We start from the raw sequence: 27,079 nt of genomic DNA, 5'->3' as shown, positions 1-27,079 counted from the left end.
TTTAATTAGCATGAAAGAAGCTAACTCTAAGGGTGTCTTCGTTTGCAGTTTGCAAATGTCCATTAATGGCAGGGATGCCAGGAAGGCTCAGGAGACATGGTGAGATAGTGGTCCTGGCAGCAGCGATGGGAAGTGAGGCCGCTTTGAACAATTGGCCCTGCATCTGGTTTTTATCAGCACCGAGCCCACTTTGGGGACTGAAGGCTCATTAACAGACCCTGTGTACAAGGCTTAGATAAACTCCAAGTGCGTCCCAGGCTTTGCAGCTCACTCAGTGCCTCGCACACAGAGACACATTATTTCACCCTGGCAGCCCTCGCTCTGCTGTGGTTTCTTACATAAGGGAGGCCGTTGTGCTTGGACTGCCGGCTTACCTCAGCACTGCCACTTCACACCATCCCTTCTCCGCAGTCATTGGCCGCCCTGTCCCTTCCTGCCTCAGGGTAGAATTAACTGAGGAGGGGTGTTCTCTGGATCTTTTTGATGTGCCATCTCCCCTACTGCCAAGCCCAGTTGTGGATACCCAGAGGCCCTTTCGCTAGGTGGTCTCTGAGACACACTGTCAAGGATGACAACCTTGTGAAGGGTCTTCGGTGTTTTATTTGTAGACACGCTTTAAGAGATGTTGGAATTTGGAGCTTCTCTGCTGAGCTATAAACCAGCCGCCACCATCGATTTTCATTCCAAACTCAGTTTTGGTACCAGCCAAAGGTCCTTACCCAAGGAGTTTAAAACAGTGCTTCTCAAACTATCTGTGAAGAACCAGCCCTTTTTCCCCTGTTTTCTTTGTTTTAAATTTATTTCAGTTTGTTACAGGTCCTTACTTTTGTTCTCTATTTGGCAAGACAAATCAATTGATTACATATTTCAGTGTGGTAATGTCAAATTGGTATGCAAGTTTCTAAATGCTCAGAAACTTGTGAACTTTTCTGGTGGCAGAACAGTGACAGTTTGGGCCATGGACCATACTTTGAGTAGCACCTTTGAAAAGGATTATACTGGCAGAATTTGTGCCTTTTTGTTGAATAGGTTTTAGTTTTTGATGTACATGCTTAAGTAATAGCAGGTAGTACATGTTTCTGACTTCTTTGTCATTATCTCAAAGCAAAAGCCATATTTCCAAAGATTCTACTATTGTTGGGGCTGGCCCAGGAGATGTTCTCAACCTATTATATGTATGTACTCATATGTAACGATGAATTTTCTTTTTTATTATCATGAGAGCTCCTCAAGAGCAAGGATTGTTGTGTCTACCTTTGTAACCCTAGCACCTAGCATAGTTCTAGGCTTCTAGGAAGATGGAATGGGAAGTGTTTGTTGAATGACATGATTTCATTCTCAGTAGCCCTTAAAGTTTTGGGGAGGAGTGGGTAATAGAAGAAAGAGTAAGGAGAACAACAACAAACAGCCAGATTTAACCATTGATGCTTGTTATGCACCTTAAATTTTATGTTTATTGTAAAATATTTTAATCATGCAGTTAAGAATGGATGACACTTTAGATTTAATAAAAAACAATATGTTTATATAATTTTACAATAATTTTGATTACCTTATGTGTTATTTTTTATTTGCTTTTTCTGGCCGACATACTATAAACATCTGAACAAGTCAATATAATCTATAATGTTATTTTAAATGACTGAATACCCATTATAGAAATTACATCATTTATTTTATTAACCCTCCACTTTGAGACATTTAGATTGTCTCCAGTTTTCTGTAACCTTCTGCAACATGGTGTGACAGATAACTAAGTCTTTGACACACTTATAGCTAAATCTTTGACACATAATTATTTCCTTAGGGTGTGTCCTAGAAGCAGAGTTGCTGAGTTACAGGGTATTCACATAGGAAAAGGTTTTTGATCACAATGTCAAATTGTCCTTTGGAAAGAGTATACCATTTTTGCTCTCACTAACCTTTTTTTAAAGAGAGACTATTTATCTGGAAAATCTTGCATGTACAAAATGCTTATTTTTTTTAACTTTTTATTGATTTTATTGGGGTGACATTGGTTAATAAAATTACATAGGTTCCAGATGCATACAGGTCTATAACACATCATCTGTATATTGTATTGTGTGTTCACCACCCCCAGTCAAGTCTTCTCCTCCATCACTATTTTATCCCCCGCTGTACTTTCTCCTACTACTCCCCGCTCCTCTCTCTCTCTGGTAATCACCATGCTGTTGTCTATATGTATGAGATGTTTTTTGTTTCACCTTTTGCAGCCAGTTCCTCAAGTCCCCTCCCATCTGACAACTGTCAGTCTATTCTCTATCAGTGAATCAGTTTCTGTTTTCTTTTTTAGTTTATTTTGTTCATTAGATTCCATGTATGAGTGAAATCATATGGTACTTGTCTTTCTCTGACTGGCTTATTTCACTTTGCATAATGCTCTCCAGGTCCATCAGTGCTGTCACAAAGGGCAAGATTTCCCTCTTTTTTTTAACAGCCAAGTAGTATTTTATCATGTAAATGTACCACAACATTTTTGTCCACTTCTCTACTGAAGGGCATTTGAGCTACTTCCAAATCTTGGCTATTGTAAATAATGCTGCAGTGAACATAGGGTGCATACATTCTTTTGAATTAGTGTCTCAGGTTTCTTCACATATATTCCCAGAAGTGGAATCACTGGGTCGTAACAACCCATTTTTTAATAGATACTATTTCCAGGAATTGTCTTGCCTCTTTGTGAAAGCATATCTTTTAATGTTGCCAACTTCCATTGAAGAACTTCAGAGATATTTCCAAGGTACAGAAAATGGGATTGTTGAAGAAGGAGAAGAAAAACAGATTTAATTCAGATGACTCAGTAGCTCCTGCTGTGCCATCCTGTGCTTAAAGGGCATAAGTGTTGGTTGTCGAGAGTTTTAAAAATGGAGTTAGTGTGCTAGGATTTAAAGGGAAGCTCAACATTTCAAGAAAGGTTCTTGGAGGCAGTTTAACACATTTCCTACCCAGCTTGCAAAGGACCTACTGAAGCAATGAAACAGTGAGCTGAAGATGTGTTCCACTGCATGCAGAGTTCTGACTCATAAAAACAGTTTGAAAATGCCCCTGCAGAGGATATAAATCTTATGGTTCACCCAGGATATGCCCAGAGCTTGGGGAATAGGATTTGGTTCAGTCATTTATTATAGGGGCATAGAGTAAGAAAATATGAGTTCCATTTAGTTTTACGTGGGAAATTGCACTTCTACTCAGGCAGCTTTCAGAATACTTGAACACTTTCAGTGTATTTTTCTGAAGTTTAGATTTTTGTCTCAGTAACCAGCAAGGCATCTTTTTGGTGGGGCAGAGGTGTATAGGGCCTTTGTTGGCCTTTGGCCTTTGTTGGCCTTTGTTTTCTAAGGAGAGAATATTTTTTGAATGAGGGTCAGGTTCACTAATGACCAGTGTCTGTGTTAATGTAAGTGAGCAAATTAATAAATAATGCAAGTTAATAATGTCCTCATGAAGATGGAATTTTTGATATGTAAATTTGTAAGGGCCATGTAAAGAGACCATCTATGCTACTAACCTGCACCCCTCACCCAGCTGTAATTCTTTCCCAACTTAGTCCTACACTTAACAGTGAAATTGATTCTGTTCAAACATAGGGGAGTCTGCTCAAGGGGTATGTTGATCAGGATCGTCGAATACAAACTGTAATGGCAGGTCATTGAGCATTAATTTCTCAAAGACCTTTTAGGGAACCTTCCCCAACAAAATGTGGTTCAGGTGACCAGAGAGTGTCCTCTCAGGGTAACACAGAAGAGAAATGGTTGCCGGTCATCCCAATAGTGCGATTGAGATTTTTAGCCTTTACCCTTTTAATGATGATGTGGGATTGGGGCGAGCACGTGGAAGATGCACAGTTGGATAAAGGATGGTTACAATCCTGAGGAGCAAAGGTGATTTAGGTTTCAAAAAGTGTCTGAGATTAATTGAGTTTGGAGACTACTTTTAAGTACTTTCAGATACAAAGACCCCGTGTAGTCTCTGGTCAAACTGAATGTTACTCATCGAAGGCCAAGGAGCAATGTGTTGGGAAGGGACCTGAATCAAGCTTGATGCTTTGAACACTGTTTCCGAGAGCATATCAAAGAAAGCTATTCAGTGGGAGAGGATGTGACCCACGTGACCAGAATGCAGTATTGAGGCCCGTGGGTAGTTTGATGGAAAAGCCTTTTAATCTCAGCGGGAAGTAGATGCTTATAAGGGACAGAAACCTACCCCCTGACAGGGATGTGCTGATGAAAGGTCGCTGCTAGTATCACTTTCTTGGCACCAGGAGCCAAATCCAAGACAGTTGGAAGGCTTAATCTATGTGGGTCAGCAGGTAGTGAGGAGAAATGAGAGTCAGAAGGCTCGTTTGATTGACAATAGAATTGACTGACTGTGCTGCATGAATGAAGGGAAGAGATTTGTATGAATTCTGAGGAGCCCTGCAGGTAAGGGTGGAGTTGAGAGTTCTCTAAGAAAAGCATCTAGGCCAGGTCATGGATGAGGGAGGATCCACACTGACATTTAGTCTGAGCAGGAGTCCAGTTTTTAAAGGAAAAAATGTAGATATCAAAGGGTAATGGAAGAAAGATCTTATTTCTCTGATAACTATTTTTCTAGCTAAGCCAATTGAGAGAGGGGGTTCATAGAAGGACACTGAGATTTGCCGGACAATGACAGTCCCCGAAAGAGAGACTTTCATTTCTGGGACCAGCTGGGATCAAAGATGGGATGGACAGATCTTATCTAGGCTTGGAAAGAGCTGCTGTAACTCTTGAATATTAGCAAAGAGGACTTCACACCAATTTCTTGTCTAGCAGTGTATGTGGGAACACTGCTGTATCAATTAAAGGCATTTACTTTATGGGATTCCAAGTATTACACCATCTTCAAATGAAAATATTAACCACAGCCCTGGCTGGCGTAGCTCAGTGGATTGAGCGCGGGCCTGCAAACCACACAATCGTGGTTCAATTCCCAGTCAGGGCACATGCCTGGGTTGCAGGCCAGTTCCCAGCAGGGGACTCACGAGAGGCAACCATACATTGATACTTCTCTCCTTCTCTTCCCTTCCCCTTGATAAATAAATAAAATATTTTTAAAAAAAGAAAAGAAAATATTAACCACAGTGTAGCCACTTTTCAAAACCAAAGGTTTTTCCTTGCCTCAAGTGAACTATAAAAAGTCAGAAGTAGAATCTACTTATCAAATGAAAGTTGTAACAAAAGAATTGTTAGAATAAAGAAAAAGTTCCTTAAGTGTCTTTTATCTCCAGTTGTTACAGTAAATATTTTGTCTTCACAAAGGGGGTAGACCCATCCACATATTATGGACAGTTTTCCAAATAGTGACCTCAAAATGAGCAAACTAATTTTGTTGGTGCATTGTGCCACCAGATTCCCAAGGAAAGGAATTCTGAGGTGTTTTTAGCTAGTTAAGTTTATTAGAAGCAAACATTATTGACTGTTTCCTGCCATTGCCTCAAGGAGCTTCCTTATTTCAGTGTTTACCCTAAGCCAAATGTCTTTCTCAGGACTGTCCTCATTTCCAAATTCAGATGAATAAAGAGGGTTTCAGATTTGCTTCTCAATTCCTGAGCAGGCAGGAGGGGTTTGGAGAGCTGGTGCGAAGCCACAGCATATTACTGGCCTGCCTTTCCTGCCCAAAGGTCACTTCCACATCTTCGTAGATGGGACATTAGCCTCCTGAGCTGGCAAGATTGGTTACTCTTTTGTCTTTACTTTAGAGGGACGTCCATGGGAAGAAGATCTTTAACTTTACCCATTATGCATTTTCATCTGGTCACTTCCACCAGACGATTCTGTCTTTTTGATGAAATACTGAATGAAGTGTGAGGCTGTTCCTTTCCCAGTGGGAGGAACCAAGGCACCTGGGTCAACTCATCAGTATCCACTTCGACCAGAACCTTGAGCAAGAATACCCAGTAGAGCCCTGACTTTTGTGGCTCAATGGGCTGGGCATGTTTCTGCAAACCAAGTCATGATTTAATTCCTGGTCAGAGCACTTGCCTGGGTTGCGGGCTGGGTCCCTGGTTGGGGGCATGTGGGAGGCAATATTTTTCTTCCTCTCTTTCTCCTTCCCTTCTCCTCTCTCTAAAAGTAAGTAAAATTTGAAGATTTTACTCTTCAGATTTAGTTTGGTTGCCTCAACTGCACCCTATAATGGGGACCTGGCCTGCAACCCAGGCATGAGCCCTGACTGGGAATCGAACTGGCAGCCTTTTGGTTCGCAGGCTGGTACTCAGTCCACTGAGCCATACCAGCCAGGGCTAAAATCTTTTTTAAAATACTGTAAAAAGAATACCCAGGAGAGACAATGCTTTCAAATGTAATTTGTGGTATTCTCAACCCAGTAGTTGATTGCATGTGAGGGGTGGGATTTCAGAACCCCTGGACTTCACTGCTGCCAGTGGTATAAAATATGCCACCTCTTCCAGTGGATCATATCTGAGCAGAGGGCTATAATCAAAACAGGGCCGAGAAATGCACACAGTAGACTCATCATAATCCTCCCTAGTCATCCTAATTCTGCAGGGCTCCCCATCTGGAGTCTGGTGCTAGGGAAAGTTGTTCACTTGGAGGTGCGATTGGGAAAGCACCTGGCACCTGTCTGCTGGGTAGTAAGTTCCTATAAATTCCACTTGTCCTTCCCTTTTCTCCTGTCTTTCTTCCTCTCGGTTGGATGTGCTGGTAAAACTCATGGACTAGAGAGTCAGAGCTGAGTTTAAGAGCCACGTGAGTTACTTACCTTTTCTGAGCCTCGTTTTCCTCAGTGGTGATGGCATTTTCCACCTTAAAGGGTGGAGGCAAGGGCTGCATGAGATTAAACATGAACCATGGCTCATTGTAGATGCTCAGTGGGTGCATGATGGTGCCCCGCTTCCCTTTCTGTCTTAAAAACCTCATGCCTCTATCTGAACTAGTCTCAGAAGGGCTGATCAGTGCAGGCATCCTGGTTCAAATGAAAAAATGGTATTGAATAAAGCTAATGTCTACCAGAGTAGACACACCAGGTTCATAAGAGAAGTTCAAACACTTACTTCAGTGTATAGTCAGCTCCCCTATAACGTGTGTTCCTGAAAATCACCAGGCTCTGTACAATCACACAGAAACCACAGGGTTTATGGGAAAAGTGGGTTAGGGGCATACACTTGAAAATTTGGCAGTGACACATACAAAAATTAGAAGCCTAATAGTGATGCTAGTACAGCTTTACACGTTAAATGGTTGAGATACATAACATTACATTAAACATGGCATGTTTCCGTAAGACCTGAGATTTGCTTGTGGAAGCAGATGTTCGAAGGGTTGGAGTTTGTTGGTATTGTCTTGAAGTTGTGTAAGGAGTGTTATCGGAAATCAGATGAGAGTTGTACTGCCAGATGAGTGTGGTGTATAACATGGTAAACTGAGGTAACTGGTGGATGTGTGAGTTTTGTATTCCTATGCAGCTGGGTTCAGTTGGGGGAAGACTTCTGTGTTCATCTAGTGTTTCTCAAAGGCAAAATCATGCATAAGCAAACACAAAGTTTGCATTATGCTCAAATTGTTCCCTCATGCATCAGGCACATTGGAATAGATATGCATTTTCAAAACATCAGTTTCAGCAGAACCAACTGTACCAGCTACCTGGAAAAGGTTGCCTTCCCCTAGGCAGTGCCCTAAAGACAAGTAGATAAAATCAGTGTAGCTCTGCTGGTGTAGTTCAGTGGATTGAACACAGGTCTTTGAACTGACAGGTTGCCAGTTCTGTTCCCAGTCAGAGCACATACCTGGGTTGCAGGCCAGGTCCCCAGTAGGGGGCGTGTGAGAGGCAAGCACACATTGGTGTTTCTCTCTCCTTCCTTTCCCTTCTCTCTAAAAATAAATCAATCTTTTAAAAAATCAGCTGTAAAACATAAAAACTAATGAGACCATTAACATATTTTATAAAGTGGTAATTATAAATTGTAGGAGATTGTTCTGTGCGGCATGGACCCAGCTCCTACTCAAAGCTCCACTCCCACCCATAGGTTCTCCCATGGGGAATCAGGCCTGCAATGTGCCTAGGCCGTTTTGAGTCTTGCTTTTGCTAAAAACTCCCTCACCCTGACTTGCAGCAAACATTTACTGCAAAGTATCTTTAGCTAATTACTAAAGATACTTTTAGCTATAAAAGTAATCTAATTACTAAGATTACTTTTAGCTATCTTTACTAAACCTTCCAAGGATGAGTGTAACTGGTTCAACTACTTTTCCCTTTTCATTTGCAAATATTCCTCTTCTGTGATGTCATTGGCTCCTTTGTTTTCTGTAAAAGGTAACCACCTAAAGCCAACCTGTGCATAGTAAATCAGGACCATCATGTAATGTGCCCAGAAAAAGAAATAAAGACCTGTCATGGCAGAGGTCATGGCTTTTGGCTCCTCTTGAGAGAGAAGCTGCCCGCCCTTTTCCTCCACAGGACTTGGTAGTCTGTGTGAATGTCTCTCCCACATCCACAATGTCTCAGACAGACTCCACGAGCCAGGGTCTGCCTCAATAAATATTAATTTTTTGCCCTAGCCAGGAGGTTTACTTGGTTAGAGCATCATCCCATGCACCAAAATGTCGTGGGTTTGATTCCTGGTCAGATCCCTGGGTTACAGGCGCAATTCCTGGTCGGAGTGCATATGGGAAGCAACTGATCAATGTTTCTCTCCCTCCCTCCCTCCCTCCCTCCCTCTCTCTCTTTCCCCCTCTTCTTCTCTCTCTAAAATCAATGAAAATATCCTTGGGTAAGGATCTTAATTAATTAATTAATTCACAATGTTTGCATTCTTTATCGGTTGTTGTATTTGGGGTTAGCGGAGTAATTAGCAGACTGTTGATTGTGGGAATAATTGGGAGTGTGGAGATGGGTATCCTTGGCTGTATTTTGTAGTGATTTTGCTTGTAGGTTACCTCTTTAGATCATCAGCTACCTTGCTGTTCTCAGTTAGCACAGATGAGCCACCCTCAGTGCCCTGATCTCATGTTAACTGACACACAGACTTACAGGGAAAGCAGTCAATAAACAACATGGGTACAGTGCAGTCAGTAAATGATATGCTGTGCTTCTTCTTGTCATCCCGATCTCATTTTAAAGGTTCTCTGTAAATGAGTCCTGTATTTTAAAAAGTAATGTAATCGTGAATATATATCATGCTAGGAGAACAGTGGTAATCATATAAATTGTGGTGTTAACAGGTATCGTGGGCTAAAATGGCTATGGAGTTATCTATAGATCAGTTTTAGGAGAGGTGTGTGGACCACAGAAATTGTATACAAATTTTTTTGGTGAGTGCATTTTGGAAGGAAAGAGACCTCAGCTTTTATCACATTCCTAGATGGATCTCTGATCTCAAAATGGGCAAGAAACATCGATTTAGAAAAATCCATGGAATACCCATATGGGTCATTTAGGGGAACTTAGAGCAATTGATGGCATATGCTAGTACTGTGAGTCCATAAAGGGGAGCTGTTATAGTTTTCTCAGGAAGCACTCCAGGGAGGGGTCCACTGTTGGTGATAGCACGGGGCCGGTTTGACCAGTGGGTTGACCTTGAGTGTCATCTTTGATGTTTCCTCTCAAATTAGCCACCTCAGTAGTGAAGGAATCTCTTCCAAACCAGGGCTTACTGCCTTTCAGCTGTGTATCTCATGCTTCCCTTGACTTTATTTTTCAGATGGGAACAACGAGAGTTGCCCAATGGCCGTGTCTATTATGTTGACCACAATACCAAGACCACCACCTGGGAACGGCCCCTTCCTCCAGGGTAAGGCATGGACCAACAAGCCTTGAGACACTAGAACTGGCACCAAGATCACCCAGAGGTTCCATGATCAGAGTGATTCTGATGGTTGGATGTTGTCCCACAAAGTGAAAGGTCACTGCTTTGATTCCCAGCCAGGGCAGATGCCTGGAATGTGAGTTCAGTCCCTGGTTGGGGCACATATGAGAGGCAGCCAGTCAGTGTTTCTCTTTCGCATTGATGTTTCTTTCCCTTTCTCCCTCTCTTCCCCTCTCTCTAAAAATGTAAAAAAAAAAAAAAGAAGAGACTCACCCAGCGGCTTCTCTACCACTAACTGCTATGGCCTTGTCTTTATTTCCCTGCACTCTCTTCTTTCTCTCGCTCTTTATCCCTTCCTCCCTTGGTCTTCCCCTTCTAAATTTCTTCCCCTCTGTTCCTATTTTCCCTTCTCTCATGCATTGTATTGGCCATGACTGATGGCCATGGGCTTTATTAAGTGGTATACAGAGCTGCTATGGCGGTTGGATCCTGTAGGAAGGAGGGCAGGGGAGTGTCCTGGGCCATAGCTGTCTCTGTGCACTCAGTCATTTCACCTTCACAGATACCCTATTAGAGCCAGGTTTTCAGTCTCTTTCTACCGAGATAGCAAAGTACAGGGACAATTTATCTTGGGTCCATTGCTTGCTTTTCCTATTCGCTTACCTTAGTTTTGCTTTTATTTCTTAAGACATACTAGGATTTTCAGAGCATCTCTGAAAAAACGGGGCATGGGGAGGCCAAGATAGTGAGATTCACAGGGTGGTGAATCTCACAGCACCCTGTGCCCAACCAGTCCATGAAGATACTGTGCTTCTCGTTCAGCTGGGCTTTGAGAGAATGCAGCTATGTTCTCCAAAACCAGAGGATGAGAGAGGCTTCCAAGTGAGAGAAGACTATCCAAGTTCAAGGAGAAGAGGTTTGGTTCCCTCTGTTAGGGACAGAATGATCTTTCCGCATGTGTCTGCCTGTCCTTAGAGCTTTCCAAAGGAAATGTATTCTGCTGTCAGGAAAGAATCACCTCCCAGCTAAGCAACTACAAAGGGCTCCTGCGTAAAATATGAACAATTGGCCCCCTCTCTGCTTGTGGAGGAGCAGGATGTCAGGGGTAGGGGGGAGCCCCTGTGTTTCGTTTGGCTCAGCGGGCAGGTGTGTGCCAGGTAAATACGACCTCGCCTTCTGTCCTGCAAGTTTCTGTGGATGGGCTGCTCTTAGTTCATTTTCCAGTAGAATGCTTGTGTTTTCTTTTTTTTCCTTATCCTTCTGGAAATGAAATTCATAATATGTCATCTTTAGTCTTCACTCTGTTTCTACTTTGACTTTAAGTCCAGTGAAGTTACTGAAGGTAAGCATTGACTTCTTAGGGAAAAAACGAAACATTTTATTATGGAAATTATCTCACTATTATGGAAACTTTCACATATGCACAAATCAGAGAGAGCCCCATATGTTCAACACTTAGCTTCAATAATTATCAGCTCATAGCCAGTCTTGTTTCATCTATACCAGGGCTTGGAAACCTATGGGCCTGTGGACAAAATCCAGCCCTCCTTCTGTTTTTGCAAATGAAGTTTTATTAGGATACAGCCACACTCATTTGTTTACTTATTGCCTATGGCTGTGTTTATGCTGAATGGCAGAGCTGAGTAATTGTGACAGAGACTTCATAGCTCACCAAGCCTAAAATACAGGAGTGTTCAAAAGGAGGTTTATAGTTGTGAGTACATGAAACACAGAATTTATTCTTGTGTTCTTATTTATTAATAATTGTATCATTTATTTGTATTACAACTGTATACCTATTTTTGCCTCCCCCTGTATTTACTTTGCGGCCCTTTATGAAAAATAGTTGCCACCTGCTGATCTGTAATCCTCACCCACTCTTCCCCTACCACCATCTGAGATTTTTTGAAGCAAATCTCAGACATTCTATCATTTTATTTACATTTTATATATATTTCTTTAAAAAGTTATTTTATTAAAAATAAAACCACTATAGCCATGGCTGGGTAGCACAGTCAGTTAGAGCATCATCCTGATATGCCAAGGTGGCAGGTTCCAGCCTCAGTGAGGGCTCAGTGATTGACATATGAGAGTCAATCAGTGAACGCATGAATAAGTGGAAGAACCAATTGATATCTGTCTGTCTGTCTGTTTCTCTCTCTCTCCCCACCTGCCCACTTTCTCTCTGTCTAAAATCAATAAATTTAAGAATTAAATAAAAAATAAAATAAAACCACTACATTGTTAATAGTATTTCCTTGCTATCTTCAGAGACCCAGTCTATAATCAGATTTCTCCAGTTGTGCTACAAATTAATCATTGACTTTTAACAGGATGCATTGCACACTTGTACTTTGTATATTTGATAGCATGTCTGTTTAAAAGCAAAGTAACTATAAGTGTGCTTGTTGCTGCCTTGTAACCTCTCTGGTCTACATGATATATAGGCCTTGACTTGGCGAACTTTTGGATGGAATCTAAATGAAGATACGGTGTTTTATAAGGATGGCTGAGGTTGTACTCTTCTTTAAGGATTGAGGTGGGCTGCTAGATCCAGCTTTCTTATTTTCAGGGTAGTTTTAATGTTTTATTGGGAAAGAGCTCAACTGTACACCCCATATAGCCTATTAGTTCTTCCTGAGTTTTACACCCAGACCTGTGAGTCCCTGGCACGCACTTCTGCAATGTAATGGGGAACCCAGAGGAAACAGAATGCTTAAGCTTTCATTGCTAGTTGGTTCGAGAAGTTCCACCCAGGGAAATATTACCATAGTGCAAGCAGTCTGGAGACTACAGATGATCTCAGCAGACTGAGTCACTGAGGAGCAAGAATGAGCCACTAGATTCACTTTATCATAGCCACCTCCTTCTCTCAGACCCGTGGGACACTTGTTGGATGATGAGTTATGCTGTCCAGGAGCAAAAAATACTGGGCCTGGTACTAAGGATAGGGGATAATTTACACTTTAGTTACTGTTAGGCGGTGCTCAGAGTGGAGGCGAGGAGGGAGAATGACCATCACAGAGCACAGGGGAGGCCTCACAGAGGGAGGCGGATCAAATGTGGTCTTGCAGGAAAGGCTGGAGGTGGACTTAAATAAGAAGAGGAAGGTGATCCAGGTTGGGGAACAGTGTGATTGGGAAAGGTGTGGTTAAGGAATGATGTGTGGAGCAGTTTTGCTGGGGTGGAAGGTTCATGTAAAACAGAGATGCTCAAAGTGTGTCCAGTAAGGCTCGTGGGTTTGGTGGAGATGCCCCTGGAGCTGAAAAGTTTGAAAGGGGCCACTGGGCCTCCAACCACTGCTCTGTGGCTATGATTCTGCATAAGTTTCATTGGATATCAAGGGTGAGATTATGCTGCTCAGAAGTTTGAAATTCACCACTACAGAGGACTTCTGCTGAACATGAGGATTGAAAGTGTGTTTATTTCTATTCCTTCCTGAAAACTCACCAAAATGACAGTAAAAATATTAAAAAGTTATAAATCATCAGTGATAAAGGAATGGAAGAGAAGCGGCATACGGGAAATGTTAACCAAAGTATAGTTGCTGATAGACAAATGGCAGAGCTGAGAAAGCTGGAACCCAAGCCTACAGTGTGGAGTGCCCACCAGGAAGCCAGCTGATTCGCACCATGGAGCCCTGGAACGCCTCATCTGCGGGAGACTTGGTGGGTGGGTGTGTGCCTGTGTAATAAAACTGGAAACCTGAAGTCAAGTTTTAAAATTTGTGCAGTTTAGAGTTAGATCCTGCCCTGGCTGGTGTAGCTCAGTGGATTGAGCACAGGCCTGTGAACCAGAGGATCTCGGTTCGATTCCCAGTCAGGGCACATGCCTGGGTTGCGGGCCGGTTCCCTGCAGGCCGACTCCCAGCAGGGGACACACGAAAGGCAACCATACATTGATGTTTCTCTAACCTCTCTCTTTTCCCTCTAAAATAAATAAATAAATAAAATCTTAAAAAAAAAAGAGCTCCTTAGGCTGTCAACTTTCATTTGCATCCCTCTGCCACGTGTGTATGTAGATATATACACACCTGCACGCACGTTCACAAATGCATGCTTCAACACAGCCCTGTGGCTGCTGCTGGCATGAGAAGCAGAGCAGAGTGTGCCTGAGGGACAGAGCTATAGCTGAAGGCAGGGATGAACTCAGGAAAAAGAGATGAAGTAGGGATGCCAATCCCAGGCTAAAAATCGGAGAGGAGTTTGTTTGTTTGTTTGTTTGTTTGTTTTGCTTGGGAAAGTGGCCAGTCTAAGGGTAAAGAGCTACAGATTGTTTTATTTAGGGGTCTTCTAATGAAATAGCTGAGTGAAGCCACTGGTTGGCCAGCCCTTACCTGGGCACACAGAGCTTCCAGCCAGTGAGTAGTGGCTCACTTTTAAATGTGAATGAATAGCAGACAGAGAAGAAGGGACTTGATGAAAATGATGTAGGGAGTGGAAAAAAACTTCAAAAAGTAAAACCAAATTATAATTTATATCCTCAAAGATTTGGGAGAAAATATGGCATCTGTGAAATAAGAACAGGAGACCATAAAACAAACCATGTAGGAAAAACAAGAGCTTTTAGAAAGTAATATATGTGAGACAGCAGAAATTTGAAAGTTCAATAGGATTGAAAGATAAAGTTGGAGCTAAGGAAATTGGAAGTTCAGTCTAAGAGATCCAACATCTGAAGAGTAGTTCTAGCAAGAAAGAAAAGAGAACAGCTAGAGGGTAGGAAATTATCAAAGAAACAATAAAAGGAGGCTGACAGAACTGGAAGACTATCCACATTCAAAGGGCCTGTCAAATTCTGAGCCCAGAGAATGAACAAAGACCCACCCCAAGGCACATCCTCTTGGAATTTCAGAATGCCAAGAGGACATCTTGAAAGCTTCCAGAGCAAACAAACTGGGTACATATCAAGGATCAGAAATCAAGAATGTCATCCTTCTTCTCAACACTATGACCCTTAAAAATCTGGTGAAAATTTATTTCCTGCCTCGAAATCAAGTTTTAGTTTTTATATGGAAGTGTGAAATTTGTACTAAAGGCATCTGCAGACAGCCAGAATTTCAAAAAATTAACTTTGGTGCATTCTTTCCCAGAAGCTACTACATGATTTACCCTACCAGATAAGAGGGAATCAAGAAAGAGGTCATGAGATGAGGGCACAGGGGACTCATTCAGAGGCCAGAGAGGTTCCCAAGAGGAAGGTGCAGGAAGATAACTCAGGACAATAATGTAGAGCAGACCTGGAGGACACCTGTGCGTGCTGGATGAAGGGTTCCGGGAGAGAGAGGCCACCTGCCCTGTCAGGATCTTGGGGTGCATTAGTGACAGCTTCCAGAAAACCATGGCACACAAAACAAGACAGTTCTTAATTCCATGGGGGGAAATGTATAAGTAAGGAAATGTATTTATAGTATTCTGCAAAGTCATAATACAAACTCTGAATATTGATTTTGACGATTTTCTGTTTGGGAGGGTGAGGCAAGAGATGGCTTTGTGTGGATTAGAGGGTGGAATACAGTAACTAAGTCCTCGTTTATAGTGGAAGGTCCATAAGTAATATCTGAATGGCAGAAGTCCAGAAATCAGGGGATAAGCTTGTTATTTACAAATACAGATATAGGTAGTAGCAGAAGAAGCAGGCAAGTGTTGACAGTGGTTGCTTCAGGGGAGCAGGAATCAGCACTGGGGAGAGGGAGGGCAGGAGACACTGTTTTTCTTTATATACCACTATAGTACCTTTGTTTTCTAAAATGTGTATGCATATATGTATACACACATGTGATTTCTTTGATATAAAAAATAGATAAAAGTCACTGGTTGAAAGGATTTATGATAAAGGCAGGAAGGTTCCAGATTATTGTGAGCCTTGACTACCAGCTAAACAGCACTGACTTCAGGGCAGTGGGGATCAGTTGAAGTTTTGAGTGGGAGCGTGATGTAAGGGGTCAGCTTGTTATGGTTCTCCTGATGGCAGTTGATAGGCTGGACCAAGTGGGGAGGTTAGTTCTGTGATAGTTGGATATAGAAATGCAAGTCAAGGGCAGAGAGAGAACAAAATAGGAAGCTCTTGGGCTGATTGGTTTATTGACAGAAAAGGAAGAGTCAGGAATGATGGTGTGGTTTTACCCTTGGGAGGAGGACTGACCTAAAAGAAGACTGGGAACGACTTCTTTTCATCAAGTACCTTTTTCTCAGGTTTAGGGAGAAAGTTATGATGTTTAGTTTCATCCAAAGTGACAGCAGGTCATGAAGGCATGGCAGTCTCATGGGTGGAATCCAGACAGAATCTGGGAACTAGCCATGATGCTGGCAGATGCGTGTGGAGAAGCTATATCCAGGGAGGCTTTGAACTGAAAAGAATCGTTGATGTGGTTGCAACAAAAGTCATCTGGGAGTTTAATGCTGAAAATTGAGGAGGATCCGAACTGAAGGGTGATAGTTACTGGAGTAAGATAAGAATTCAGAGAAGTTGAAAGGAGATGGTAGTCAGGGAACAAAGGTACTCCAGCGGTTTGGAATCATACAGTACAAATCTGTATTGGGTTCCCTTTGCAGTGGGCTAATAACCCTAGTTTCTTCGGTGGTGTCTCTTTTTGAAACCTCTTTCCTCTCCACCCTTTTGTACTTAGAATCAAAAATTTCAAGCATACACCAAATTTGAGAGAATAAAACAATGAATCCCTTTTAACCGTTACCTGCTTCTAACAATAATGTTTTGTTTCATCAGCTCTCCCAGGAAAGAGGGCCAATGAATTTTAAAGCAAATCCCAGACATCATTTCCTTTGATCTGTGAATATATCACATATGTCTCTCATGGATTGGGTGTATTTTATTTTTAATAACCAAAATACTATTATCCCACACAACAAAATTATCACTATTTCCTTATTTCATATCCTACCCAGTCCACATGTCATTTTTCCCAGTTGTCTTACAAGACAACTTGTTTTTATACTTGATATGCTTGAATCAGATCCAAACTGAAGATCAAAACATTGCTTTTGGCTGATATGTCTCATAAGTCTCTCAACCAATAAGTTCCCCCACTCTTTCTTATTTTTTTCAGGCCATTTATTTGTTGAAGATCCTGGGCATTTGTCTTGTAGTTTCTTGTAGTCTGGACTTGGCCGTCTATGACCTTGTGGTGCTGTGTAATACGCTTCTCTATCTGGTCTTTCCTGTAAGCTGGTAGTTAGATATGGAGGCTTGATTAGATTCAAATTCACCTTTAAAATTGACAAATTAAGATAATTTGCATACAGTGAAATATACAGATCTCAGGTGTACTGTTTGCTGAGTTTTGACAATGCATATGCTCGTGTAACCCACACCCCATCAAAGTGTAAAACATTCCATCACCCCCATGAAGGCTCCTCTCTTACTTTCTTTGATCACTTCCTTGTGCATGTGAAAGTGCAGTTAAATCTATGAAGCATGGCTGAGGTTTTTACCATCTACTCTAGCCCTTCCTTGCCCATGGGTGTTTTAGGACCAACTTTGGAAAGGTTGTTACTAAATACAATGTAGAGATTCTTGCTGTTATTTACAGCAACCTTCCCATGCAGCAGGTTTCCACTGGCACCTTATATCAGGATCAGTTTAGTTGCCAGTGAAAAAATGTGGGATCCAAATCTAGGCTTAAACAGTGAAGTGAATTTATTGGCTCATGGAACAAAATTCTAGATGTAGGTCCTGGTTTCAAGTGAAGCCTGAACTGGTGGCTCAACGATACCACCAAGGGGCTGGATTTTTTCCTTTTTCTGCTCTGCCATCCACTGGGTCAACTTCATATTGTATTTGGATCCAAGATGCAAGCCAGTCATTCCCAGGACTGCATGCTTTCTCAGTCATATCTGGCAAAAAAGAGAGACTGTTTTTTCCAAGAATTCCTAGCAAAATCCCCAAGCTTCACTGAGTGACCAGTATTTGCCCACTTCTGGTCCAATCAACAGTTCAGCTTCCAGGTTGAGCATAGAGTCACCTTCCCCGGAGCAATATAGATGGCCTAAATGAAATCAGGAGCTAGTGGTAAGGAGGGATTGGTTTCTAAGGATGCAGTCATCTAAGGCTTCCAGGGGTGTCCAACCTGCGGCACCAGGGCTGCATGTAGCCCAGGATGGCTATGAATGCAGCCCAATAGTAATTCGTTAGTTTACTTAAAACCTTTTTATTTTGTTCATCAGTTTTCCTTAGTGTTCGTATATTTAATGTGTGATCCAAGACAACACTTCTTCCTCCATTGTGGCCCAGAGACGCCAAAAGATTGGATAGCCCTGGAAGCCCCAGAAGCCTCCGTGATTGGGGCCTGCCTTTCTGTGCTTCACCAGAGCAGCCAAGCTCCTATGCCAGATGCCAGTTCACCCCCGCTTGGCCTGTCCTTTTCAGCCATGCTTAGGTTTTGCTAGAATTTGAAGGGAGGGGTGGGGTGGTCACTGTGTTCATGCTGAGCTTAATGTTTCCAGCTGGGAGAAACGCACGGACCCTCGAGGCAGGTTTTACTATGTGGACCACAACACTCGGACCACCACCTGGCAGCGCCCCACAGCCGAGTATGTGCGGAACTACGAGCAATGGCAGTCACAGCGGAATCAGCTCCAGGGCGCCATGCAGCACTTCAGCCAAAGATTCCTGTACCAGGTGAGAGGGCAGAACGTGCAGCGTTGCATTATCTCCACTGACCTGTTTGGTGAGCAGGGAAAATGTCAGTACTCTAACCCCGGAGATTTTACTCATCACAGTGAAATTCCTCAAACTCCAGTGTTGAAGGCCCAGCCTCTGTGTCTAAGGTCTCAGTCCGTCTGCAACTAAATTCGCCATATTTCTTCTAGCACTGGATATCTCTTCTGGCCCTTCCGTCCAAGTCCATTAACCCTGACTTGAAACCCGAAGGTCAGCTGTGACTTCTCCTGTAACTCAACTTTTTAAGTCAGAGTGACCACACAGATCCTTCTCTTTCCACTGCTACTGTGTTTCTTTAGGTCTTTATTATCTGATGGATACCCAAGGATGGCCAATGGGCCAAACTAGCCTGTGCCTGATTTTGTAAATAAAGGTTTATTGTCACATACACATGCTCTGTAGTTTAGCTATTATTGACTGTGGCTGCTTTCACACTATCATAGAAGAGTTAAGTAGTCACATCAGGGACTATACCTCATAAAGCCTAAGATATTTACTGATGTAACCCCTGGCTTAGATCAGCCTCCGGCTATCTGAGTGTGGATTTTTCTTTGCCCCTCCTGGATGAATGGTTGGGGCAGCTTCCGAATTGTTCTCTCTGCTAGCGTTCTCTCTCCTCCAATCCATACTGCCTGTGCCCACCAGAGCAACTGCTCTGATATCTTCAGATATCATTCTCATTTTATCATTTAAAAAGAAATCACTGCAGAGGGTTTAAGGAAAGTGGGGGTTGCTCTACATTTATTACTGTCATTGTTTATTACTGGCTCAAAAACTTCTGTGGTCGTTACTTACAGAATAGCATTTATATCTTCTCCTTCAGGATTCAGAATGCTGTGGTCCTCAGCTGTCTAACCATCTCCCGTACCGCAAACCCTCTTAGCACCCCCTTCCTGAGTCTCCATTCCATTAGAACCTCCACCAGTTACCTGGTAGCTGGGGAAGCCCAACCACACAGCCTCTTTGGCAGGAACTCTGATTGTGTTTTCTCAGAGCACCTTGAACATGAAGTTTGGGATCTGCACAGGATGTGGTGGATTGCAGGTTGGAAACTTTTTGAGCTGGTTCACAGTATTTAATCACCATGATTAATCCACATTGTTTCTATTTGAAATGAATTTTAACCACACAATCCATTTCTAAATCAGATACTACCCTAGTTTGATGCTCAGAAAATCTTTTAATTCCATTTAAATAAGTAGAGTTCATTATCAGCTTTGCCTTCCTTTGCAGCTCTTTCTCTGCTCTCCCAAAGCAGAAGCTCCACCATCAGCCATAAAGCATGGTGACATCTCCCTGGGCTGGCTTGCCCCCTCTTCTGTCTGTGGGTGGTAATTGCTTAACACACAGTGAGAAAACTGCTGAGGACCTCAGTTTCCTTACTATGGACGAGCAGAAAGCACAATGTTTGGAACACTGAGTTGCCTCCAACAAAGAGCAGTGGTAATGGCCTTGTGGTCTACCAGGTGCAGCACTGCTTATGCTCTTATGCCAGGCCTTGCATGGCACAACCCCTTTCACAGAAACCTGGCATCTGGTTCCAGCCTGCTTCAAAATTAGCTGGGCTCTGGTCATTTTCTGCATTTCAGAACTTGTTCTTCTTGAGCTGGGCCCCAAAGATGTTACCTGCCATTTTCTCGGGTGGTTGTGGCTGCAGAACTGGGAAGATCTGGGCATCTTTGTCCTTTGATTTTGAGACAGGGACACATTTTAGGAGTCTCACATGGTTCTGTCTCCTTGCTTACTCAGTTTCTCAAAAAAGAATCCATTAAAGGAATCTTTTTTTCTTCTGTACCATGTACCAAGTAGGTTCTGTAGGTTGACTGAAGCGTTTGGTGTGTGAAAGGAAAGATTCTGGAGTTCATGTTCACTTGGTCTTTTGGCATATTCATTCCACTTACCTGCCTCTCTCATTTTAGCAGCATCATTCTGGGCCTGCAGAGGAAGAACTTTGACTTGGAAGAATTTTGAGTAGAAGTAAAAACTAAGTGCTAAAAATTTTCTCTCTGATGAGATCCCATTTGTTTATTTTTTTTCCTTTATGGAATTCTATGCAGCAGAAAGAAAGAAGGAGCTCCTACCATTTGCGACAGCATGGATGGAACTGGAAGGCATTATGTTAAGTGAAATAAGCCAGGCGGTAAAAGACAAATACCATATGATCTAATCAGCAAAACAAACAAACAAGCAAAATATAACCAAAGACACTGAAATTGAGAACAGGCTGTCAGTGACCAGAGGGGAGAGGGGAGGGAATTTCAGGGGGAAAGGTTATAGGGTTTGCAGGAACAAGTATAAATGACACATGGACAATTATAAAACAGGGGGGCATTGCATGGAAACAGGAGGGAGGTGGGGAGGGCTGGAGGGTTGGGTTGGGGTAAGGAGGAAAGGCAGAAAACTACTTGAACAACAATAAAAATTAAAAAAATTAAGAATAAAGCTACCTTATGACTCAAAAAATATTTTCTCCCTGAGTCCTCTAATACAGTTTTCTCAGCTTTGGTTGGGGATTCAGGAGGTTCTAGATAGAGGGATGGTTCCCTTTTCTCCCTGAAACAAAACTCATACTGAAGAACCTGGTGGGATTCTTATCTGTGTCAGATTTCAGTGTCTCTGTTGAATTACCTCCCCACCGGGTTTGGTTTGCCCCTCTCATTTGCTGTGGTGCCATGGCCTGTTACAAGTAAGAAGAGTTGCTTTCAGAGAGTTATTTTAGGGGTTGGCATTGGCCCAGGATTTGACTTGGTAGACTTAAGGGCTGATACTATACCAGCGGCTTCCCCTCCTCCTCCTCCTCCTCCTCCTCCTCCAGGGCTGAAAGCAAGACCTGTTCTTTGTTGTCCTGCAGAGAACACACAATACAGTTCAAAATGAAAATCAAGGGAATCCCAGATTGCAGACCCCTGCAATTCCTTCCTGCTGTCTGCCGAGGCACACACCCTTTTCAATCTGTTATTGTTCTCTCGTTTCTGAGATGATTTTCTTTCCTAACTGTCCCAGCCCCCGGTGCCTTTGTTGCTTGTGATTGTAATGCGCACACTTGTGTTCACCTGTGCACTTTCACTTTGCCCTCTGTTTTGGGTTTCCATTGCGGCCCACCAAGGATGCCTGGCCTGCCTGTGCGCATTGCGTATTGGGACAGGACTCATCTCAAGCTACCACTATTTCTGTGACACCTTTTCCTTTACTCCCACTTTGGTCCTCTTCTAATAACTGAAGGAGCTATCTAATGTTGGCAGGACTGAAGCAAATCATTTTGTGGCCGCTATTGTGAGGACACCAAATTGCATTATCCAGAAATAGCTTGGTCTTACCCTGAGGAGGGCCCCACTGGACTGAATTCTCAAGCACCTGAGTTCTGTTCTGTCCTACTGGGTGTGTCCTTTTAGAAAAACAAGAGTCTGCTTCCCACACTGTAACCTTTATGCCCTTCCCAGAGCCTTCTTGCCCACAGTTGTATTTGCTAGACATTCTTCATTTCTGAGTTTGTATCTTAAAATATTATTGGAACTTAGTGCTTAGTCCCTGAGGGACTTGAACTCACGTGGGCTGTCTGGCTCATAGCCTGTAACCCAGATCTCCCAATCCAAGGACACTTAACAAAAAAATTATTCAACAGAGTTCCTTTCTTTTCCTAGTAATAAATGAAACTGTTTTGTCTGTTGGAGTCACCTGCACAGCCTAGGATCTCTCTTCTGACTGTAATCCCTCCATGCCCTTTTCTCCGTGCTGTTCTAATGTTGTGCCAGGTAACACTGGGGATCTCTCACTTCAGGGAAATGTGGTTGCAGAGATGGGGCAGTTGGTTGGCTCATTAGAGATGTGGGGTTTTCTGGCCATGATGTGTAACTTTTATTTTTGTTTCTCCTTGGCTTCTGTCAACTTACTTTTCTTGTTTTTCAAGTTGTACTATGTATATTAGGAAAGAAAAATAGTCAAGCACTTTGCTTTAACTCTAAGAGGTAAAATCCTTGTGAGTGTTGGCTTCCAGTGACTCCATTTCATGTGCTCATGTTTATTAATCTCTAGTCTCTGCCCCTTACCTCTCAGCTTCCTCTTCTCTCTTCTTTCAGGTGTTGGGGGTATGGATCTGATAGGATGAGAATAGGAGGATGCTGAAGAAATTTTTTAAGAAACCACTTCAATGAAAGAGCCAACATTGTATGAAGTTTGTGACATTGAAAAGTTGAGGATTAAGAAAAGGGCTGGCCCTGGCTGGTCTGGCTCAGTTGATTGGAGCATTGTCTGTGACTGGTTCAGTTCCTGGTCAGGGCACATGCCTGGGTTGTGGGTTAAACTCCCAGTCCAGGCACATACAATCTCTTGTCCAGGTGCATATGGGAGGCAGCTGATCAATGCTTCTCTCTCGCATTAACATTTCTCTCTCTTTGTTCTCTCTCTAAAATGCAATGAAAAAGTATCCTTGGCGAGGATTAAAAAAAAGGACTGATAATTCCTTTTTAATCTTTTCTCTGTGTTTTGTGTACTAGTCAAAGTTCATTTAGATAAATAATAGAAACTCACTTAGTTACACTTAAGCAGAAAAAGAATTTATCAAATGGTAATTAACAACCAACAACGATGAAGAACCAAACTCCAGCAAGAAAACCAGGTGTAGGCAAGGAAAAGGAACAGTTTGCATAGGACATTGCCCCATCCTACTGCCATTAAACACTTGACGTTCCAATGGGCTGTGGCCTCTGCTGCAGTACTGAGGACTCTCCAGCAGCCCCTGTGCTCTCATGCCAGTCCCTGCAAGTTCAGTGTGGAGCATTGCATTGGCTGTTCCTAAGTCATGTGCCTACACTCTAGATATCATGGTATTGGGAGGGAATATTTACTAGCTGATAAAGATTTTTTGTTTGTAGCTTAATGCAGGTCACAGAGACCATCAGTAAAGACGTTTGATCTGTTGATTTGTATAGTTAAGCAAAAGATGCCTGTTGGCCTACTGAAACCCAGTTGGTACCAGTTGGGAGCTAATTTAATGTTGGAGCCACTGAATGCTTTGTGGATTGTCCACTCATTCCAAGAAAGACCTGAAGCAACAAACAATTTTGGACCAAATACCTCTCTTAAATTCTTAAAATGACCTTTTCTGTAGTTCTTCCCTTCTGCAAGGACATTGCTGCAGCTAGGTACGTATCCCACGGCATTGTATTTGGTGCCATTGTCTGAAATGCATGCATATTTCACACGTTAGGTCCTTTCTTTCTGTTTTCAAATACTTCTGTACCTACTGTATCTCTGTGTGAACTACAAAACAAACTTGGAGGAACTTGGATTTTGTGAAATGCTGCACCCCACCCCAACAAAATGACGCCTGTGAAGTTGGGAGATCTTTTTGAGTAACCATGAGACAAACCTGAATTGTGGTGGACATTGAGCACGTACTCCACGTTACATTGATGGTGATATGCCCACAGTCGAGGACACCCCAGCTTCCCACACCTTGGTGCCTTTTCGTTCTGCTGCTGGGTTGGAGGCCCCTTGCTGAAAGGGGCTCTGTCCCATCAAGGAACCTATGGTTTCAACACTTAAACATCTTTGTTGGAACTTGCTTTGGAAGAGTTGCTTGTGCTGCCACCTTGGAAAGAAAGTTTCTCTGTACTTTCAGCTGGGGGTGGAGGGCGGCTGTGAAAGGGGGTTCGTTGGCAGTAGAGTTCCACCAATGTTTTCTCAAGCCGAGACTGAGCCCCATTCATCCTCATGCCTGTGTGTGGCTCCGAAGGGGCCAGCCAGGCAGCTCGAAGTCTGCGTTGAGAACTTGATCCCCTAATGTAACGATTAAATTTTAGTAAGTGAAATAAAAATGTTTCAGAAAAAGAGAGAGAGGGAGAGAGAAAGAAAGAACGTGCAGAACAATACTTGTTTTATTTAACCATGAAGAGTTTCTGACAGCAGCCCCCTTCCCCACAGGATATGAGAACTCTCGGTCCACTGCAGCCCTCCTGCCCCAGGGACCTCGCAGCAGAATTAGGTGGGGGTGTGGGGGATTCTAATGTAAACAGAGACCCTGAAGTCCTGGAGTCAGCTCCCCCTTCCTTCTCCTGTCTCCCCTTCTCTCTTGCCACCTCACCCCCAGCCCCACCTCTCCAGACAGGCACACACAGAACACTGAGCAACTTCAGGTTCAGGCTGGAGGAGAATAAAGGTGCTTTGTGAAGGGAAGCAAAACATTCCTGGGGGAGGTGAGGGGCCTGGGGCATGAATGTGCCCTCAGTCTGGGCTGATGCTGCACACCCTGCTCCGTCTCCTAGTGCACCCAGGAGGGAGGTGGAGGGAGGAGGGCCCAGCCCCCAGCCAGGAAGCTCTGGGCGTGGGCAGGGCTTGTGGGAATGATTTCATTGGAAAGGCCTGCAATATTTTTTCCCCTCCCGTGTGTGGTTCTTGGAGAAAGTTGGAGGTGGTGGTGATTTCAGTCGCCTTGGCCGCGGAGAGCAGGAGCTGAGCAGAGGCACACGGCCGAGCATGCAGGCAGTCCAGCTTTGGGCCCTTCCGCCATGCCTGCTGCCCGCTGCTGCTTCCCAGCCGGCCCGGCCCGGCCCACCTTCATCTGCGCAACTCTTCCTCCCCCTCACTCCACCCCTCTCCAAAACCTATTTGGGTCCTCAGTGCGCAGGGTTCTTTTTCAGTTTTTCTTTTTCTGGAAAAGACTTTTGAGGGGAGCAGATGCCACCTAAGGCCCCACTGTCTCCTCTAAAAAGAGCCCAAATGTGGAAATGAATTGTTGGCATTTTTAACTTTATCGATCAATATATTTTTAACCAGCAGCTTTTTTTAACCTCTGTGTTCTGCTGTGTTTCTTGTGTTTAGTCTTCGAGTGCTTCAACCGACCATGACCCACTGGGCCCCCTCCCTCCTGGCTGGGGTAAGTACTGAGACCTACCCACGCTGTGCCCTCAGCACCCCTCAGCTGATACTCCCCCATGCCTGTGCTTTCCCTGCGAGTCTTCCTCACGCCCCCTCCCTCAGTTTTCCTTTTCACTTCTCTCCTGCACACTCTCTGGGGATGCCCAGCCAGAGCCGTGAATTTGCAGGCAGTGGAGCCAGAGGCTGGGAAAGTAATGGAGTTGCCCTGAGCTGCTGTAGCATCACCTGCCATAGCTGAAGGAAGGTGCCCCTATGAAAGAAGTCCCCAAGTGGCTGTGGTGCTGTTGAGTTTTTGTCCTGACTTTCAAGGTCTCTACCCAAACATCATCCTAGCAATAAGACATTTTGATGCTGGCTGATTCTGAGATGCATTTGTTTCAGGTCTGTGGCTATGTGATTAAAAGGAGCCACCTTACCAAACCTTTCTTTACAGCTGAGATGTTGGAGGACTTCAGCCTAATTTGGACTAATGGAAGCCACTTTTGTGGTGGCGGGGGACACAGCGGTGACATGGCCAGAGGCAAGCCTGCTGAGCACTGGGTGGCGAGTCTGTGAAAGTACATCATGGCTAATCAGTAGCACCACACTGGATTCTCCTTGTCGTTGGCAGCTGCCTCTTACTTATTTTCAGCCCCTGGTGTGATTTGCAAGAATGAGTTAGGAAGATGGACATCTGTGACTTGAGGGGAACGACAGAATTTATGGCTATTCTGGGAAGGAGTGGCCATGCAGGAAGGGGTCTTTAGAGATGGTGAGACTCGGTGCTTCCTGTAGCTCTCTGAGCGGGGTCAGGCTTTTGTTCAATAGGCCAGAGTTCCTGGAGCTAAAGAGGGCCAGTTTTGCTGGAATTGGCACATGTCGGGTTAATGGATTGGTCTGGCCAGCAGAAGGCAGTAAATGCCGGTTTGGTGGTGCTCACAGATGGTATTAAGTTGGGCGGGGATGTGCTCCCCAGAGAAGATGGAGAAGTTGACAATGATAGGATGTGCGACTGATCCTCTTGGTGCAGACACAACTACTCCCTGGTAGTAATTTATGAGGTTGCGTCAACCCCTTTGGACCTGCAGGGTATAACTTAGTGAATCACCACTGCGTTCCAGGGCACTGGCAGGACCTCCTAGTCTGCTAGTGGGATCGATCAGTTAGGGAGGCTTCCACACAATTTTTGATTTTCTGCTAGGGAATCCCTCACACATGCACGGGATCCACCTTGCTCCCTGAGCCACTGAAAGGTCATTGCAGTCTCAGAGATGGGCGGCAGGTGAGATGTGAGAGATTCCAACATAGGATCCCCATCTAGTTAGGGCATACTCAGCAAACCAAACCAGAATCTGTACTGCTGTTTGGCAGCCAGTGGATGCTGTGACCTAGAGCAGGGGACCTGGAGTCGTACTTTCTCTGCAGTCAAGCAATGTATGTCTGTACCAGTTTTGCTAAGTGGTAATCACCAAATAGGAACAACTATAAGGACTTGTAAACAGCTCCCAGAAGCCAAGTGTGAACTATTTGAGGTGGGAATAGGAGCCATGGTTGGTGTCAGTGCTGTTTATGGGGGATGAGGAAAACACACAGAATGATAACGGTATGTGACTGAGAAGAAAGAACATCTGGCTGAGTGCCTGGGAACCTTCCTATTCAAGTCCTTCGTGTTTTGTGTTGGCTTCTCCAGGGCCGGTGCAGGGCCACCTCCCCAGGGAGCATTAAGATCGAATAGAAAGAGCA

The 27,079-nt window shown here is 43.7% G+C and overlaps 1 protein-coding gene across 5 annotated transcripts in view; it reads left to right on the top strand.

The window, feature by feature from the left end:
* The window catches only part of WWP2 (WW domain containing E3 ubiquitin protein ligase 2), a 151,887-nt gene that overhangs the window by 111,987 nt on the left and 12,821 nt on the right, over positions 1 to 27,079 (top strand). For 4 of the 5 annotated variants that reach the window (XM_037041380.1, XM_037041381.1, XM_037041382.1 and 1 more), the window contains exons 9-11: positions 9,701 to 9,790; positions 18,265 to 18,439; positions 25,301 to 25,355. In XM_037041380.1, the coding sequence (XP_036897275.1) occupies positions 9,701 to 9,790; positions 18,265 to 18,439; positions 25,301 to 25,355 (320 nt within the window). Of the gene's footprint in view, positions 1 to 9,700; positions 9,795 to 18,264; positions 18,440 to 25,300; positions 25,356 to 27,079 lie in introns of those variants that run through there. The other variant, XM_037041384.1, reaches the window with a different exon arrangement.

This window comes from Sturnira hondurensis, unplaced genomic scaffold (genome assembly GCF_014824575.4).
Source record: "Sturnira hondurensis isolate 20B ecotype Veracruz unplaced genomic scaffold, ASM1482457v3 Scaffold0003090, whole genome shotgun sequence".
Lineage (NCBI taxonomy): Eukaryota > Metazoa > Chordata > Mammalia > Chiroptera > Phyllostomidae > Sturnira > Sturnira hondurensis.
This window is presented reverse-complemented; position numbering and strand designations above follow the sequence as displayed.